Source organism: Coregonus clupeaformis, chromosome 3 (assembly GCF_020615455.1).
Source record: "Coregonus clupeaformis isolate EN_2021a chromosome 3, ASM2061545v1, whole genome shotgun sequence".
NCBI lineage: Eukaryota > Metazoa > Chordata > Actinopteri > Salmoniformes > Salmonidae > Coregonus > Coregonus clupeaformis.
The window spans coordinates 27,754,036-27,774,198 of NC_059194.1; the positions used below are offsets into that span (position 1 = coordinate 27,754,036).

At 49.0% G+C, this 20,163-nt stretch overlaps 1 protein-coding gene across 2 annotated transcripts in view; it reads left to right on the forward strand.

The window, feature by feature from the left end:
- Positions 1–20,163, forward strand: part of LOC121543490 (FERM and PDZ domain-containing protein 1) — a 33,813-nt gene that overhangs the window by 3,755 nt on the left and 9,895 nt on the right. For both annotated transcript variants that reach the window (XM_041853375.2, XM_041853384.2), the window contains exons 2-8: positions 7,946–8,102; positions 13,239–13,355; positions 15,075–15,244; positions 19,120–19,222; positions 19,522–19,567; positions 19,676–19,780; positions 20,049–20,144. In XM_041853375.2, coding sequence (XP_041709309.2) covers positions 13,243–13,355; positions 15,075–15,244; positions 19,120–19,222; positions 19,522–19,567; positions 19,676–19,780; positions 20,049–20,144 — 633 coding nt within the window. In that variant the 5' untranslated portion in view covers positions 7,946–8,102; positions 13,239–13,242. The remainder of the gene's footprint in view (positions 1–7,945; positions 8,103–13,238; positions 13,356–15,074; positions 15,245–19,119; positions 19,223–19,521; positions 19,568–19,675; positions 19,781–20,048; positions 20,145–20,163) is intronic.

Below are 20,163 nucleotides of genomic sequence, written 5' to 3' on the forward strand. Positions count from 1 at the left end.
CCTAAGGTAACACAACAAAACTTAACTGGAACAAGATCCCACAACTCAATAGTGCCCATAGGCTGCCTAAGTATGGTCCCCAATCAGAGACAACAAGCGACAGCTGCCTCTGATTGGGAACCACAACGGCCAACATAGAAATACACACACTAGAATATAAACATATAACTACACAACATAGAATATACACACCCTGACTCCACAAATAGGAGTCCCCAGAGTCAGGGCGTGACAGTACCCCCCCAAAGGTGCGGACTCCGACCGCACAACCTTTACTTAACAGGGTAGGGGCCGGGTGGGCATTCCGCCTCGGAGGCGGATCCGGCTCCGGGCGTGACAACCACCTATTCTCCGCCTCCCTGTTGCGCCCCTGGTCTGGTCTGGACCTCGGCGCGCTGCTTCCCCTCTCCTTCCTCCCACTATACTCCAAGGCCTGTCTGGACCCTGGTGTGGGAGACCCCAAACCTGGAGAGGGGCTGACGTCTGTGTCTGGACTGGAGCCGCTGACCGGAGCTGGACCTGGCACCGGTGGAGCGGACTGCTCAGGCTCCGGACTGGAGCCGCTGACCGGATCTGGACTTGACCCCGGTGGAGCGGACTGCTCTGGCTCCGGAGTGGAGCCGCTGACCGGAGCTGGATCAGGCACCGGTGGAGCGGACTGTTCTGGCTCCGGAGTGGAGCCGCTGACCGGAGCTGGACCGGATCCCGGTGGAGTGGACTGCTCTGGCTCCGGACTGGAGCAGCTCACCGGAGCTGGATCAGGCACTGGTGGAGCGGACTGCTCTGGCTCCGGACTGGAGCTGCTGACTGGTGCCGGACCAGGCACCGGTGGAACGGGCACGGGTCGTACCGGACTGGACACACTCACCACTGGTCTGGTGCGAGGAGCAGGCACGGGCCGAACCGGACTAGGAACATGCACCACTGGCTTGGTGCGAGAAGCAGGAACAGGCCGGGCCGGGCTGGCGACGCGCACCACTGGCTTGGTGTGAGGGCCAGGAACAGGCTGGACCGGGCTGGCGACGCGCACCACTGGCTTGGTGCGAGGGGCAGGAACAGGCCGGGCCGGGCCGGGCTGGCGACGCGCACCACTGGCTTGGTGCGAGGGACAGGAACAGGCCGGACCGGGCTGGCGACGCGCACCACTGGCTTGGTGCGAGGGACAGGAATAGGCCGGACCGGGCTGGCGACGCGCACCACTGGCTTGGTGCGAGGGGCAGGAACGGGCCGGGCCGGGCTGGCGACGCGCACCACTGGCTTGGTGCGAGGAGCAGGAACGGGCCGGGCTGGCGACGTGCACCACTGGCTTGGTGCGAGGAGCAGGAACGGGCCGGACCGGACTGCGAAGGCGGACTGGAGGTCTGGAGCGGAGAGCTGGCACAACCCGTCCTGGCTGGCTACCCACTTTCGCTCTACACGTGCGGGGCGCTGGCACAGGACGCACTGGGCTGTGCACGTGTACTGGCGATACAGTACGTAGAACCGGCGCAGGATATGCAGGACCGAGGAGGCGTACTGGAGACCAGGAGCGTTGAGCCGGCACACCCCGTCCTGGCTGGATGCCCATCTTCGCACGGCACGTGCGTGGTGCTAGCACAGGACGTACAGGGCTGTGCCGGCACACTGGCGACACAGTACGTAGCTCCGCATAACACGGAGCCTGCCCAGTCACACGCCTCCTCGTGTGAGTACGGGGAGTTGGCTCTGCTCTAACACTAGGCTCCGCCAACCACCCTTTTAGCCCCCCCAAATGTTTTTCTTGGGGCTGTCTCTCGGGCTTCTTCCTCGGCCGGCGCCTTCTGCGTTGCCGCTGCTCCTCTCTATACCGCGCCTCCACTGTCTCCTCCCAAGGACGGCGATCCATCCCGGCATGAATCTCCTCCCATGTCCAGGAACCCTTTCCTTCCAGGATCTCCTCCCATGTCCAGGCTGTCTGCTCCTGGACACGTTGCTTGGTCCTCGTTTGGTGGGATCTTCTGTCACGTTCGTTGATTGACGGGACGGACCAAGGCGCAGCGTGATATGCATACATGTTTATTTGAACTGAATAAACAACGACAAAACAACAAACTAAACGAAACGTGAAGTCCAAGGTACACAAACAACATACCTCACACGGAACAAGATCCCACAACCCACTAGTGCCAATAGGCTGCCTAAGTATGGTCCCCAATCAGAGACAACGAGCGACAGCTGCCTCTGATTGTGAACCACACCGGCCAACATAGAAATACCCATACTAGAACCTATAACATAGAACAACACAACATAGAAAATCACACCCTGACTCAACAAATAAGAGTCCCCAGAGTCAGGGCGTGACTGTACCCCCCCCAACCGGACCGGAGCTGGACTGGGCACTGGTGGAGTGGACTGCTCTGGCTCCGGAGTGGAGCCGCTGACCGGATCTGGACTGGACCCCGGTGGAGTGGACTGCTCTGGCTCCGGACTGGAGCAGCTTACCGGAGCTGGATCAGGCACTGGTGGAGCGGACTGCTCTGGCTCCGGACTGGAGCTGCTGACTGGTGCCGGACCAGGCACCGGTGGAACGGGCACGGGCCGTGCCGGACTGGAAACACTCACCAATGGTCTGGTGCGAGGAGCAGGCACGGGCCGAACCGGACTAGGAACATGCACCACTGGCTTGGTGCGAGGAGCAGGAACAGGCCGGGCCGGACTGGCGACACGCACCACTGGCTTGGTGCGAGAAGCAGGAACAGGCCGGGCCGGCGACGCGCACCACTGACTTGGTGCGAGGGACAGAAACAGGCCGGACCGGGCTGGCGACACGCCCCACTGGCTTGGTGCGAGAAGCAGGAACAGGCCGGGCCGGGCTGGCGACACGCACCACTGGCTTGGTGCGAGGGACAGGAACAGGCCGGGCTGGCGACGCACACCACTGGCTTGGTGCGAGGGGAAGGAACAGGCCGGGCCGGGCTGGCGACGCGCACCACTGGCTTGGTGCGAGGGGCAGGAACAGGCCGGGCCGGGCTGGCGACGCGCACCACTGGCTTGGTGCAAGGGACAGGAACGGGCCGGGCCGGGCTGGCGACGCGCACCACTGGCTTGGTGCGAGGAGCAGGAACGGGCCGGACCGGACTGCGAAGGCGGACTGGAGGTCTGGAGCGGAGAGCTGGCACAACCCGTCCTGGCTGGCTACCCACTTTCGCACTACACGTGCGGGGCGCTGGCACTGGACGCACTGGGCTGTGCACGCGTACTGGCGATACAGCTCGTAGAACCGGCGCAGGATATGCGGGACCGAGGAGGCGTACTGGAGACCAGTATCGTTGAGCCGGCACACCCCGTCCTGGCTGGATGCCCATCTTCGCACGGCACGTTCGTGGTGCTAGCACAGGACGTACAGGACTGTGCCGGCACACTGGCGACACAGTACGTAGCTCTGCATAACACGGAGCCTGCCCAATCACACGCCTCCTCGCGTGAGTACGGGGAGTTTGCTCTGCTCTAACACTAGGCTCCGCCAACCACCCTTTTAGCCCCCCCCAAACATTTTCTTGGGGCTGTCTCTCGGGCTTCTTCCTCGGCCGCCGCCTTCTCCGTTGCCGCTCCTCCTCTCTATAACGCGCCTCCACTGTCTCCTCCCAAGGACGGCGATCCATCCCAGCCTGAATCTCCTCCCATGTCCAGGAACCCTTTCCTTCCAGGATCTCCTCCCATGTCCAGGCTGTCTGCTCCTGGACACGCTGCTTGGTCCTCGTTTGGTGGGATCTTCTGTCACAATCGTTGATGAACGGGTCAGACCAAGGCGCAGCGTGATATGCAAACATGTTTATTTACATGAATAAACACACGACAAAACAATAAACTAACGACACGTGAAGTCCTAAGGTAACACAACAAACCTTAACCGGAACAAGATCCCACAACTCAATAGTGCCCATAGGCTGCCTAAGTATGGTCCCCAATCAGAGACAACAAGCGACAGCTGCCTCTGATTGGGAACCACACCGGCCAACATAGAAATACACACACTAGAATATAAACATAGAACTACACAACATAGAATATACACACCCTGACTCCACAAATAGGAGTCCCCAGAGTCAGGGCGTGACACATATAGTGTCTGGTTTTGCGTCGTGCCTGGATACAGCCCTTAGCCGTGGTATATTGGCCATATATCATAAACCCCAGAGGTGCCTTATTGCTATTATAAACTGGTTACCAACGTAATTAGAGCAGTACAAATAAATGTTTTGTCATACCCGTGTTATACCACGGCTGTCAGCCAATCAGCATTCAGGGCTCGAACCACCCAGTTTATATTATATTATATAACGCAACCATATAGTGTCTGTCTTTCTTTAATGTATTAGATTGTACTCTGCACAGCCCCTCTCAAATCAAATCAAATCAAATCAAATTTTATTGGTCACATGCGCCGAATACAACAGGTGCAGACATTACAGTGAAATGCTTACTTACAGCCCTTAACCAACAGTGCATTTATTTTAAACAAAAAAGTAAGAATAAAACAACAATCCTGTTCTGGCTCTGTCGCCTGGTCTGGGCTAGTTTGGTCCGGTGCAACACAGTGTCAGAATGAGGTCCTGAACAGATCTGTCTCCCACTGTGCTCCTCCTCATGGGGGTGGGGGGTCATCCATCCAGAATTAGGGCTCAGACGTCAATAGCAGACAACTGGTCGATCCCAAAAAAGACCTGTGTTTTTTGTCATAGGCCAAGGCCACATGCAGCCACACAGTGAAAGGGTTTGGATTGGAACATATACCAATACTCTCCCACGTATAAAAGCTCATTAAGGGTTAAGGATAGGATAGATACGTTAATCAAGGATTTTAAGGATTGGGACTTCTCCACTTTTAGTGATTAAATACTGTATTTAGGGTGGGTGTGTGGGTGCATGTGTGTATCACCTTTGACTGAAGTTTGGTGACCTCCTCAAAGAGGTTTAGTGAAGAAGACACTGTGTAAATGCAGCCTGGTGTCACGACTTCCTCCGAAGCTGCCTCCTCTCCTTGTTCGGGCAGGCTTCAGCGTTCGTCATCACCGGCCTTCTAGCCACTGCCGCTCCTCTTTTCATCATTCCATTTGTTTTGTCTTGTTTTTCACACACACCTGGTTCATATCCCCTCATCAGTCTCTGTATAAGTATTCCCTCTGCTCCCCATGTCTTTTTGTGTTATTGTTTCCATGTGGAGGTGTCGCTAGCTCGGTTGAGCATTATGTACTTTTATCGCCGGGATATTCACCCGTGTGTTTTTGTTTTCCCAGTACGCATTGAAGGCACACTGTATTTGGTTTACACATTGCTGCTAACTGCTGTATTGGACGAATAAACCATATTCTGTGATTCACACCTCCTGCGCCTGACTCTGTCCGAATCACCCGCTACACCTGGATTGTTGCAAGATTAAAAATAAATAATAATTGCAGTCCACAAAACACAGAAGGGTTGTCTCTGTGCTTTCCTCTTCATGTGTACAAGATGAATGACAGGGGTCTGTCTCAAATTCATTGCTAAATCCTTTACTGCTGAGAACATCAAGCAGGTGATTAGGCCTTCCTGACAGTTCCCATCATATCAATCAATGGGGCAGGGCCTGTGTGGGACCCTCAGAGGAAGGTGACAGGGCCTGGTAGAAGAGGAAGGTGACAGGGCCTGGTAGAAGAGCTCCATGAGTGGGACCCCCAGAGGAAGGTGGCAGGGGCTGTGGATGAGCTCCATGTCAGGCCTTTCTGTAGATAGATTTATCTTGTACTGTCTGTTGTTGTGGTTTTGACAGTGCGTGGCCCCACCCTGGACCGGTCTTGGCCTGGCTTGTCTTAGGATGCCTAATTGGATTTCAACTAGATGCTGTTTCCTGTCCAGCTGGCAGCGCCTCCCGTTCAACACTACCTCTCAGAGAAAGAAAGAAAAAGCGCGAGAGAGAGCGAGAGAGAGAGAGAGAATTTAGGGAAGATAAACAGAGACTTAGTGTCTCTATGTATGCATGTTTGTTCGTAAAAAACTGAAGGGATTGAGCTAGAGTGTGTCACAAGAGATGCTGTGTGGGTTTCCAAACAAAAAACCTTATCGAAATTGATTGTTCCATGGTTGTGAGTGAGAGGAGAATGATATTGAGTGAGAGAAAGTGGAAGGGAGAGAGAAGGAAAGAAAGCTAAGACAAGCTGCAAGCTATACTAATAATGGTTGAGATGGAGAAAGTGACAGAAAAAGAGAGAGAAAGAGAGAAAGAAAGCCAAGACAGGCTACAAGCGGTACTGATGAGTTCTGTGTACAGCTTGGGGGACACTTGCTGTAAACACAGCAGTCATGATTACTATTGATTCAGAGCCAGATTAGGAGCAGTTTAATCACGATCCACAGACAGACAGACAGACAGAGACAGAAAGACAGACAGGGACATCCCAACCATGGCTTTAAAGTGGGATAAAGTACTGATCTCACATTATTACGATGTATTTACTTCACTTAAAAAGCAACCCCTGGATTTCCACATGATGTCTTTGTTAGTTTTTATAGGTTAGTGTGCATTTGAGTTGGATATACTTTTTACATTGAATGTACACTTTTTTTTGAACTATAAAACCTCATATACAAAGGAAAAAAAACAAAAACTTTATCCATCACGCTGCAGGAAAATGACAGCATGAGATGAATAGTGTGAGTGTTAACAATGCTGAATGTAGTTTTTAATGTATTTTTATTTAACGATTGACCATACATCAATGTCCGCTGCTGGGCTATGTTTGTACTGTATTGCGGAGAAATGCTACATTGATCAGCCTTTCCTCTAGCTAGCTGTTCTTTTCTCTTAACTCCACATCGACATCTCGTCTCTCTCTCAGCCCTGTGCTGCTGCGCTCTTCAACCTCTTTAAAATTCCCCTCACTACAAACCCCTCCAATATCCTGTCCTTTTCTCATTCTCTACCACCTTCCCCTTCTCTTGGGCCCCTGCCCCCCTGCAAAACCTTCTCTCTTTTCATTCTCCACAGTCCACCCCTTCGTCACCTCTTCACCCCCTCCACCCCTCTCTTTCTCCATCGCTCCTCTGTTGGTGCATGTGTTGGCAGAGGAGGCTGGAGGAGGTAGGAGGCCTAGCTAGCTGCATTAGCTCTATGCATTATTCATCTGCCATGCAGTCTGTGTGGGTCTGGGTCTTTTCCTAGCTGCGCACTGGGGACCAGGCCTGGTGAAAGAGCTCTGTGTTTGGGACACAGGGCCTGGTGATGGAGCTGCGTGTCAGGGACATTCAGGGAACAGGAGCCCCTGAAATGAGAGAATAGAGAGGCACTAAAGGAGTGTTTAATCATGTGTCTTTATTCAATAATGTGAACATTTATTCAGACTCAGAGCGCCACTATATTAGATTTGCCTTTGTAGAAGTGCACAAAGCATGATTTGAACATATTTGGGTCACAAAATGTTGCCCTACACTTCAGCTATCCACAGCTGATGTTTGTATAAAAGAGTTGTCCTCCTTTTATTACTGCTGTGGCCTTGTTTGTCCGAGATCTTTGGGCACAGCTTCTTTCAACTGCAGTGGAATTCACAGTCTTTCCTCTAGCAGTTTCTAAAAGGGGCTAGTTGGTCCGTCTCTGAACTGGGTTGATATTACATTTTAATTCAGACAACCAGACAGAGCTAGAGTGCCTCTTCTCCATCACACCATCATGTGCTTTTCAGGCTACACTGCTTTGATTGGAGCACGGAGGCCTGGGGGTGGGGAAAACAGTAGTGGCCTCTTTAAAACAAACCAAAATTCTGCTTATACTAACAGGAGGATAAAGACTAAGTGTCTGCTTGTTCAGGAATCGTATTATGACAAACACATGTTATGATGACATAGCACTTTTGCATCATATCAGTTAACCCAGAAAAGGTAATTGTTTTGCGATTGGAATCAAAAGGCAATGACAGTGTAACTGATTGATTTGTGGTTCCATTCTGCACAGGTGATTACCGTTATTACAAATTCTGATTGGTCCTGATGATCACAAGGGCCCTCCTCCACCTCTTCTCGGCCAATCCCGATGGGTCTCCAGAGCTGATGTCACAGAAGGTGAGAGGGTTTTCCTGTTCGGGAATCCAGAAGAGACAAGCCATACCACGGTGAGTGGCAGACAGACAGAGCCTTTTGTCAGAATGTGGGGTATCTGGTCATGGCACATTCAGTAAATGTTTCAATACATTGAAATGGCTTCTTCATCTCTTTCCTTTACTTCTGCAGTATATTTTAATATATTAACATTAGCATAACAATCTATATGCTCCTATATGCCGATCACTGCTGGATTATTGAGAGAGTTTAAGGAGTGAGTAATGAGATACAAAAGTTAATTGTGTAATACTTTGCCAAAAATCTGAAAATACATGATGTATTGTATAGCCAAAATGCATAGGTAAAAAAGCATTCTGCTAAGAGAGTTGGGGCAGCAGTGAACACACTCCTCCAGTGATCCAGGTGATCATGTATTTATGGATGGTGTCTGCAGCAGCAAAGGGAAACTGTCACCCAAGAAGACTTCCTGACTCGGCAAGGGCAGAGAGAGAGAGAGAGAGAGAGAGAGAGAGAGAGAGAGAGAAAGGGGGATAGAGACAGGTTTCACCTGAGTCAGCACTGCAGTATGGATATACACACATACTAACAGATACATCTGCACGTACACACACACACACTGTTTTGTTTAACTAACCTTTAACTAACATTTAACACACACAGTTTTGTTTAACTAACTAACTAACTAACTAACCATTAAAAATCCTATTTTCCCTAACCCTAACCCTAAATCTAACCCTAATCCTAACCTTAACCCTAAAACCTAACCTTACCCCTAACTCCTAACCCCAACACTTAACCCTAAACCTAATTATAACCGTAACACTAATTCTACCTTAACCCTAAACCCCCTAGAAATAGCATTTGACCTTGTGGGGACTAACAAAATGTCCCACAGTTTGTGAGGACAGATGCTGGGAGACAGGAAGCAAGTACAGGGAGTGAACATTCAATGGAAAAAACAGACAGGAACTAAACACGGACAGCGTCTGGACAGGGGAAACGAAACAACATCAATGCTGACACTGGGATCAAACAGAGGAACAGACAGATATAGGGGAGGTAATTAACAAAGGGACGGAGTCCAGGTGAGTCCAATGAGCGCTGATGTGCGTAACGATGGTGACAGGTGTGCGTAATGATGGGCAGCCTGGCGCCCTCGAGCGCCAGGGAGGGGGAGCGGGAGCAGGCGTGACACAGTTGGTCAAAAATATATATTCTGGTCCCCACAAGTATAGTTAAACACGTCCACACACACACCAGATCAGCACAGTGTTCATCTCAGATTGCTCGAACAGGTTTCGATAATGTGTGTCTCAGAAGCAGCCGGTCTTTCAGGCCCAGCTGTCAGCAGCGAGTCACCCCTCATCCACATCACTCTGGATCAATCCAAATCAACGGGGTGCCAAAGTTACACCCTGTCCAGTCCCTCTCAGAAAGAGGACATAATCCTCTTACAGACCCACAGTATTGGCTCCAATGAGGGTAACGCCAGAGGGCTAGCCTAAGCCGTAGCGCCTAAGAGCCTTCACTTCAATGGGAATAACGTTAGCATACAGGACTAGCCTTAGCTTAGCGCCTACGCCCATTCATTCCAATGGGTAGGCTGTTAGCGGCCTGGCATAGCGTCTGAGAGCATTCACTTCAAATTGTTAACGGTCTAGTCTAGCTGTCAGCACTTTCAGTGTACTGTAGTGAATGACTGCTCACTCTACAGTTTCTGTAGCAAATATATTTGTTGAATTAGTACTCCATCCCTCTATTGATCAGAGAGAGAAATGCAAACAGTCTGCTGCGCATCATTCAAAACCTGAATCAGTGAACATTAAGTCTGATATCGCCAGCAAATCCCTCTGATTGATAGAACATTAGCCTGAAGTTACTTTCTCCTCTTCAGCCAGCTCCTTTGTCATTGTAGGGCATGGCACGCATGACAAGACAAAGAGGTTGGCTGAAGCACACACACTCAGACTGAACCAGACTAATAGCAGTCAGGTGCTTTAGTTACTGAAGCAGAACAAGCAGACTGGAGATTCCTGAAACAGACAGTCAGACTGTGATAACGACGTCTTCACTCTGAGCTCGATGAAGGTTGACAGTGTTTTCGTGGAACTGAAGCTTCAGCTGCAGATGGAGGTGGTAGTGGAGGAAAGGCTGTATCGATCACTGGGCTTTATCACCACATTCATTATCGTTTGCCACTATTGATCTCTCTCTCTCTCTCTCTCTCTCTCTCTCTCTCTCTCTCTCTCTCTCTCTCTCTCTCTCTCAATTCAATGGGCTTTATTGGCATGGTAAACATATGTTTACATTGCCAAAGCAATAAAAAATTAACAGTAAACATTACACTCACAAAAGTTCCAAAGGAATAGAGACATTTGAAATGTCATATTATGGCTATATACAGTGTTGTAACAATGTGCAAATAGTTCAAGTACAAAAAAGGAAAATAAATCAACATAAATATGGGTTGTATTTACAATGGTGTTTGTTCTTCACTGGTTGCCCTTTTCTTGTGGCAACAGGTCACAAATCTTGCTGCTGTGATTGCACACTGTGGTATTTTATCCAGTAGATATGGGAGTTTATCAAAAGTGGATTTGTTTTCGAATTCTTTGTGGGTCTGTGTAGTCTGAGGGAAATATGTGTCTCTAATATGGTCATACATTTGGCAGGAGGTTAGGAAGTGCAGCTGAGTTTCCACCTCATTTTGTGAGCAGGTCTGCCTACGGCGGCCTCTCTCAATAGCAAGGCTATGCTCACTGAGTCTGTGCATAGTCAAAGCTTTCCTTAATTTTGGTTCAGTCACAATGGTCAGGTATTCTGCTACTGTGTACTTTCTGTTTAGGGCCAAATGGCATTATTTTGTTAATTCTTTCCAATGTGTCAAGTAATTATCTTTTTGTTTTCTTATGATTTGGTTGGGTCTAACTGTGTTGCTGTCTTGTGGCTCTGTGGGGTCTGTTCTCTCTCTCTCTCTCTCTCTCTCTCTCTCTCTCTCTCTCTCTCTCTCTCTCTCTCTCTCTCTCTCTCTCTCTCTCTCTCTCTCTCTCTCTCTCTCTCTCTCGCTCTCTTTCTTATGTGCCAAAGTCTCACCCCTCTCCCTCTCTTGCTGTGCAGCATGCTAGCAGCAGGGTTGCAGGGGAAGTCCATTCACCTCACAGTATGATACCATCCATTAATTACAGTGGTGATGGTCAACCTAGACCTTTTCTTTATTGAGTGCTAATATTAGAGACAGACAATAAAACATGGATGTCAACAAATTAACAATAGATTGATTTTATTGAACAGATGATGCAATTTAAATTCACTTTACCCAGACCCTGCCTGTCTATGTCCAATTTTACCATCATACTGAAACCAGACTGTCCCTACTGTATATGCACTACTAACATGAGTTTTGGTCCTCTATTAAGTGGTAAGTGCCCAGTGCAGTCAAAAATGTGATTTTCCTGTGTTTTATATATATTTCCACACTATGAGGTTGGAGTAATACTGTGAAATACTGCCTGAAATTTCAGCCTGTTTTGGTGGGATGGAGTTTTGGCCTGCCTGGTGACATCACCAGGCGGTAAATTAGTTAATAGACCAATAAGAAAGAGAGTTCCAAACCGCTCTGCCAATAACTGCTAGTTTTCCCCTCCCCACTCAGACCACTCCCAGACAGTCCTAGCAAAGTTCTTGCTTGAGAAATTGCTCTTTGCTAAGAAGCTATTTTTGTTTATTTTTGACCATTTTAATTGAAAACAATCACAGTAAGGTACTTAATTGTTACCCAGAAAATGATTTGATATTGAGATAAAAAAAACGTCTGCATTGGACCTTTAACATCAGAAACGTCAAATAAAGCATGTCAGTGAATTATCAGAGGATGAATATGTCCAAGGTGAGGAGCGCTATTGATTGGCTGTTAGGGAGGAAACAGTGTCGAGCGGTGTTGTTGGCCATGAGTTGGGGTCGGACTGAACGAATGCTGACCACATTTCTCTGGGATTTGATTAAAACATAACAACCTCTCTTCCTCCTCCTCTTTCTTTCTTTACCTCCCTTCATCCCTTGTTCCCAGCCACCTCACGTCCCTACATAAAGGACAGGCTGAACAAAAAGTGCACTGCTGCAAAGTTGTCAGTAGTGATAAATACAGAGACAAGCAGTGTCTGTGTGTGTGTGTGTGTGTGAGTGAGGCAGAGGCGGTGCGTGTTCCTTTTAGCAATCACTTTTGTGTGTGTGTGTGTTGTGTGTTCCTTCTTGAAGTGGAACTGACAGCGTTTTAGCATGTCCTATAAGTCCTGTAAGCCTGGTGGTCCTGTGTGTCACATCTTGTTGAGTGTGACTTGTTTCGTCTTGTTCATGTAGAGTTGAATACCCTTCTGACTCCCTCCTCCCTCTTTCTTGTTTACATATCTGATTATTCATGGTATACAGGGCAAGCGACACACTCTGCAATATAAACATGATGAAAACAAAATGCAGATCTGGCCCTAACATAATTGTGGTGCTGAGTGCAAAGTCCAACACAGCACCACACGAATAAGCTCTCTCTTCCTTTTTCTCCTTGCACCTTTTTCCTTGATTTGATTCCTTCTGTTTCCCTTCTTTCTCTCTCTGTCTGTCTGTCTGTCTGTCTGCCTCTCTCTCTCTCTCTCTCTCTCTCTCTCTCTCTCTCTCTCTCTCTCTCTCTCTCTCTCTCTCTCTCTCTCTCTCTCTCTCTCTCTCTCTCTCTTCAATTCTATTTGCTTTATTGGCATGACGTAACAATGTACATATTGCCAAAGCTTACTTTAGATATTTAAAATATTAACATAATTAAAATAATAATAATCAATATTGTCAACGGGACAACAGTAACAACAATAACCAAGGGTCAAAATAACCATTGAGGTTGGTTAGTCTGTCAGACATTGTCCCTCATCTTATGGCAGGCAGCAATGTAGTGCGCTGCCAACCCACAGCTCTGCGTCCTCCCCCAACAGGACGGGTAGCCTATTCTCATCAGAGAGGTCTTTGAAAACGGTTTCAAATTTGGGGAAATGACACTCTCTAATTGTTTTATGTTTTTGACATTTTGTCAGGAAATGCAGCTCTGTCTCAGGTTCTGCTGTGGTGCAGTGGTCTCTCTCTCTCTCTCAGCCCCTCTCTCTCTCATCCCTCCCCCTCTCTCTCTCTCTCTCTCTCTCTCTGTGTAGTTAAATGGAGGAGAAGGAGAGGAGTAGGAGCCGGTCTCCATCTCGTAGCCGTAGGGCCAGCCGGGTGCAGCAGGTGGTGGGGACGTTGATCAGACGCACTCGAGAATCACTCAGCAGGTACAGTATCAACAAACACACAAACACACATATATACACTGAACAAAAATATAAACGCAACATGCAACAATTTCAAAGATTTTACTGAGTTACAGTTCCTAAGGAAATCAGTCAATTGAAATAAATAAATTAGGCCCTAATCTATGGATTTCACAGGACTGGGAATACAGATATGAATCTGTTGGTCACAGATACCTTAAAAATAGGTAGGGGTGTGGATCAGAAAACCAGTCAGTATCTGGTGTACCCACCATTTGCCTCATGCAGCACTACACATCTCCTTCGCATAGAGTTGATCAGGCTGTTGATTGTGGCCTGTGGAATGTTGTCCCACTCCTCTTCAATGGCTGTGCAAAGTTGCTGGATATTGGCGGGAACTGGAACATGCTGTCGTACACTTCGATCCAGAGCATCCCAAACATGCTCAATGGGTGACATGTCTGGTGAGTATGCAGACCATGGAAGAACTGGGACATTTTCAGGTTTCAGGAATTGTGTACAGATCCTTGCGACATGAGGCCGTGCATTATCATGCTGAAACATGAGGTGATGGCGGCGGATAAATGGCCCAACAACGGTATCTCTGTGCATTCAAATTGCCATTGATAAAATGCAGTTGTGCTCGTTGTCCGTAGCTTATGCCTGCCTGCCCATACCATAACCCCACCGTCACCATGGGGCACTCTGTTCACAACGTTGACATCAGCAAACCGCTTGCCCACACGATGCCATACACGCTGTCTACCATCTGCCTGGCACAGTTGAAACCGGGATTCATCCGTGAAGAGCACATTTCTCCAGCGTGCCAGTGGCCATCAAAGGTGAGCATTTACCCACTGAAGTTGGTTACGACGCCGAACTGCAGTCAGGTCAAGACCCTGGTGAGGACGATGAGCACGCCAATGAGCTTCCCTGAGACAGTTTTTGACAGTTTGTGCAGAAATTATTTGGTTGTGCAAACCCACAGTTTCATCAGCTGTCCGGGTGTCTGGTCTCAGATGATCCCGCAGGTGAAGAAGCCGGATGTGGAGGTCCTGGGCTGGCGTGGTTACACGTGGTCTGCGGTTGTGAGGCCGGTTGGACGTACTGCCAAATTCTCTAAAATGACGTTGGAGGCGGCTTATGGTAGAGAAATGAACATGAAATTCTCTGGCAACAGCTCTGGTGGACATTCTTGCAGTCAGCATGCCAATTGCACGCTCCCTAAAAACTTGAGACATCTATGACATTCTTGTGTGACAAAACTGCACATTTTAGAGTGGCCTTTTATTGTCCCCAGCACTAAGTGAACCTGTGTAATGATCATGCTGTTTAATCAGATTATTGATATGCCACACCTGTCAGGTGGCAAAGGAGAAATGCACACTAACAGGGATATAAACAAATTTGTGAACAAAATTTCAGAGACATATGGAACATTTCTGGGATCTTTTATTTCAGCTCATGAAACATGGGACCAACACTTTACATGTTGCGTTTATATTTTTGTTCAGTGTATGTATATATACATGAAGTATGTGGATGGGCCATTTGTTATTCATGCTTAGTAAACATGCCAGAAACAGCTGACACAGGGAGGGAAGGAGAGGAATGACTAGCCCCCTGTAGTGAGTCTAATTTAATGTTTAACTTTACTCACATAGTCTCACACCAGCTGCTCTGCCACTCTCAATAACCCCTGACCTCTAACCCCGGTTTAACCCCTGTTTGACCTCTCAGAGAGCGGATCCTTGGGGATGGGAGGTCTAACCGGTCAGGTAGTGTGTCCAGTCAGAACTTCCCAGTGAGGCTAACGGTTCAGATCGTCAGAGACCCGGTGTTGGACTCCAGCGGTCATGGGTTCACCCTCTCCAAACAGCACCCCCTGCTGGTCAGGGACGTGGCTACAGGTACGCTGTGTGTGTGTTGTTGTTGTTGTTGTTATGGAACTGACTAGACAGCCTACACTGTACTTGCTAAGTCTAGGGGTTCTAGGTTTGCCTAATGGTTCTGTAACTTGAATGAATGTGTCCATTAATGTGACAAGTAAGCATATGTGACCAGGTGTTGAATGCATGTACCCAGGAGACAGCTGCCTTACCTAGGTCCAGGGCCAGCTCTGCCTTAACTCCTTTTGATTGGCCAGTGCAAGTGGATTATTATTTCTTCAGATGGTGACGAAACAAATATGTACAAAAAGGAAAAATACCAATGGCATGTCCAAACTAAAGACTCAACAACAAACGAAAGGCCTCATGGCCACCAAACAAACAATCAGCTTCACGGCTTGCAAGCTGGGACACTGACTGACCAACCCCTTATTTGGCAGCACCTGCCCATATCAAGGCTTGGCAGCACAACACTTGGTTGACCTGGTTGCTGGCTGCTGGCTGAGTGCTGTAGTGTGCTGTCTAAACCTATTCCATAACAGTGTGTGTGTGTTTGTATTAGGACTTGATGCAGTAGTACATATCAGTGATTTTTTATCTATGACGCTGTTTCTGTAATTGAAATGTGTGTCTACGTCCCAGTTTTTTTTTTAATGGTATGTCTATGTCTGTAAGTTGTTATGTCTGATATTTGTCTCAAACATTGTTCCCCTCTGCTGCTGTCTTGGTTGGACCAGGTCTCGCTTGAAAAATAGATATTATCTCAATGAGACTAACCTAAAATAAATAAAATGTGTCTCAGAGAGAGAATGCTCTCACTCAAATATGGCCACCGGCTTCCTCATGCCACAGTAGACTCGCCCACAGAGAGAGAGAGAGAGAGAGAATGCTGTCCCTCAAATATGGCCACCGGCTTCCTCATGCCACAGTAGACTCGCCCACAGAGAGAGAGAGAGAGAGAGAATGCTGTCCCTCAAATATGGCCACCGGCTTCCTCATGCCACAGTAGACTCGCCCACAGAGAGAGAGAGAGAGAATGCTGTCCCTCAAATATGGCCACCTGCTTCATCATGCCACAGTAGACTCGCCCACAGCAAGACAGATTTAGGCTCGCACGACCATACACACACACACACAAACACGTGCCCATGCGCACACACACACCAACCCTCTCCTGGCATTTAGAATGCCAGGCACCGTGCCAAAAAAGCCACATAAACAAAAGAGCCACCTGCTCATCCTTTTCAGATTTGATCACTCATCCTCCCTTCATTTATGTGGAGTAACACACGCACACCCGCACACACACACACACAGCCTTGCTGAGCTGTGTCTTTTCTCTAGAAACAGCTGATCAGTACCCTGCTGCCCCCAGCCCAATAATCACAACCTGCTGCCAGAGAGAGGGGGGGGGGGGGTATGAAAAAAGAGAAAGAGAGAGAGAGAGAGAGAGAGAGAGAGAGAGAGATGGGGTGTGGGACAGAGAGGGAGAAGAGAGAAAGAAGAAGAGAGGTGGGGGGTGTAAAAGAGACAGAGAGAGAGAGAGAGATAAAGGGAGAGAGGGAGGGAGTGAGCCAGAGTGAGAGGCAGAGAGAGAGTAAGAGACAGAGCGAGAGTTTGAAGGGAGGAGGGGCAACACCTGAGGGAATCAGTAAGGTCCTGGCAGAGCAGCAGAGGAAGAGGGAGGGAGGGGGGAGGAAGAGGGAGGGGGGAAGAGGGAGGGGGGAGGGGCTGGGGAGAGGGAGGGGGACTGAGTGGAGCGCAGGTTGACGTTTATTTTCATGAATCTTTTCCTGGAGGCAGTCCTGAGTGATTTCCGCTAAAATTGGCTATATTGTAAAAATGAATTAAAACAAAAACTAGCTTTTTGGTCTTAATTTAAGGTTAGGGTTAGGCATTGAAGGCGCTGCATGGTCAATCCGACTTCTGCATTGGCTGTGCAGCATTTACAGTGATATGGGCTCTGCAGAAGTCAGGGCATTCATACTTCTTGTGCTTCGCGGAGCAGTGCAGAGCTGTTGTGAAGGAAGTTGTCAAGGAAGTGAGTTTGTGTTTATACAGGACCTCCTGCCCTCAACTACCGTCAACCAATCATGTCAATGCGGAGCTATACGGAGCCCTCCGCTGTAAGGGTTGGTGTGAGGTGTGTCCCAGGTGCGGTGCAGGATAGACAGTAGGCAGTAGGCAGAGATGGTGAAACAAGGATCTTTACTTGTGGTCCCAAAGCCAGGATACAAAATAACAGTCACGATAAAATAAAGGAGGAGCAAGTTGGTCTCCAAAAACAGGCTGACAGCAAAAATACGAAATACTAACTACAACTGAAACAACAATGAAACAGGGAGAACACTTCTCAAGTACCTGTACATACCTCTCGCGATCAGACACTGATTCGTACTGCTTCGCATCGAGAAACTAGCAGAGAAAACTGAGCAAGGGAACACAGGGAAGTGAGGGCATAAATACACAGGTGAACAGGTAGACACAGGTGACACCAATAAGATAATGATTAGTCCAGACTGTGAGTGAGGAGGTGCCTAAGGTTGTCGGAGGAGGACACCTAGTGGGTTGCTCCGGAACTGCGACCCCCTCCTGTAACACTCTGCATTGTTACACAATTTGAGAGGCGCACGGCGATGCGATACAGAGTTCAATTTGGCCTCTGCATGCCTCCGGAGGCTCCGCAATTGCGTCACACCCTCCATACGGCACCTCCGACCACATTTTCGGATCAAGGATAAATTGGCTCTTAGGGTTAGAAGTGTGGTTAAGGTCAGGATTAAGGTTAGGGTTAGGTTTAAAATCAGATTTTATGACTTTGTGGCTGTGCCAGCTAGTAACCCACTCTGCAGAGCTGTGTCCAGAATTGTCCAATATTGTAGGGATCAGGGTATTGACAGCGTTGTCACAAAGCACAGAAGGGGTTGGCAGACCTGGGGTTGTGAAAGAGGGAGCGAGAGAGTGAGTGTGGTGTGAGTGTGTGACAGTGCCATATTGCTGTCAGTGGTATGGAGAGTGGGTTCAGGGACAGGGCTTTGCTGGGCAGGCTTTGCTGTGTGTGTGGGGGGGTGTGGGTGTGTAAGGAGAGAGAGAGCGAGAGAGAGGGGGTAGCAGAGAAACTGCTGTGCCTCTGTCCTGCTCTCTGGCCTGAAGACAAATGAGTATAAATAACCAACCAAAGCAAGCAGAGAGGCTGGCAGAGAGCCTGGGAGAGCGGCTGGCAGAGAGTCTGGCAGAGAGGCTTGTAGAGAGGCTGGCAGAGAGGCTTGTAGAGAGGCTGGTAGAGAGGCTGGCAGAGAGCCTGGGAGAGAGGCTTGTAGAGAGTCTGGCAGAGAGGCTTGTAGAGAGGCTGGCAGAGAGTCTGGCAGAGAGGCTTGTAGAGAGTCTGGCAGAGAGGCTTGTAGAGAGGCTGGCAGAGAGGCTTGTAGAGAGGCTGGTAGAGAGGCTGGCAGAGAGCCTGGGAGAGAGGCTTGTAGAGAGTCTGGCAGAGAGGCTTGTAGAGAGGCTGGCAGAGAGTCTGGCAGAGAGGCTTGTAGAGAGTCTGGCAGAGAGGCTTGTAGAGAGGCTGGCAGAGAGGCTTGTAGAGAGTCTGGCAGAGAGGCTTGTAGAGAGGCTGGCAGAGAAGCTGGCAGAGAGGTTGGTAGAGAGGATGGTAGAGAGCCTAGCAGAGAAGCTTGTAGAGAGGCTGGCAGAGAGGCTGGCAGAGAGGTTGGTAGAGAGTCTGGCAGAGAGGCTGGCAGAGATTGGTAGAGAGGATGGTAGAGAGGCTGGCAGAGAGGCTGGTAATAATGTTAACCCCTCCTGCCTCCCCAGGGGAGCGACTGTAAGCACATGTGACTGTGTTGAATTATATAACAAATGTTATCTTCTGTGTGTGTGCGCACGTGTGTGTGTAGGTGGCCCAGCGGATGGCATACTGTACCCTGGAGACCAGGTATTACAGATGAATGACCTGGTGGTAGATGATCTCAGCTATGAACAGCTGCAAGACATCACCAGGTAACTAACGTTGTATTTTCTCTCTGTATTCCCTCTGTCCCTTACTCAATTTTCTCCCTCTATTTCTCAGTCTCTATATTATAACTAGACAGTAGAGTAGGTAGTCAGGTTACTGGGACTCCCTTCCAGTGTATCCAGTTCTGAAAGCATACTTTCATTTGTGTGATTGTGTGTGCGCGCGCGTGTGTGCATGTGTGCTTGTGCGAGTGTGAGTTTGAGCGTGTCAGGTCAAATGTCAGTGTAGTGAAAATGCACACATGACAGCTGGACAGAAACATCTTGTCTCTGTGTTTCTTCAGGGACTTGGAGGACTCTGTCACAATGACAATCTTAAGGCACATGACAGTAAGTGTCTGTCTGTGTGTGTGTGTGTGTGTGTGTGTGTGTGTGGCGTGTGCATATTTGAATGTGTGTGTGTTAATGATGACATAACGTTGTCTTCCTGTGTGTCAGGGTCCTAAGTCGTCCATCATGTCGGCGGAGAAGAGGGCTCGTCTGAGGAGTAACCCGATCAAAGTGCGCTTCGCAGAGGAAGTGGTCGTCAACGGTCACACTCAGGTCAGGACCTCACACACATTCTCTCTGGTGTTCTCTATCCCTCTCTCTCTCTCTCGCTCTCTCTCTCTCTCTCTCTCTCCTCTCTCTCTTTCTCTCTCTTTCTTTCTCTCTCTTTCTCCCCTCTCTCTCTCTCTCTCCCCGCTCTCTCTCTCTCTCTCTCTCTCTCTCTCTCTCTCTCTCTCTCTCTCTCTCTCTCTCTCTCTCTCTCTCTCTCTCTCTCTCTCTCTCTCTCTCTCTCTCTCATTCTCTTATTCTCTTGTTCCTGCAGGGAAACTCTCTTCTGTTTCTGCCCAACGTTCTGAAGGTCTACCTGGAGAACGGACAGACCAAGGCCTTCAAGTTCGACGCTACCACCACCATCAAGGTACGGATATAACATGTCT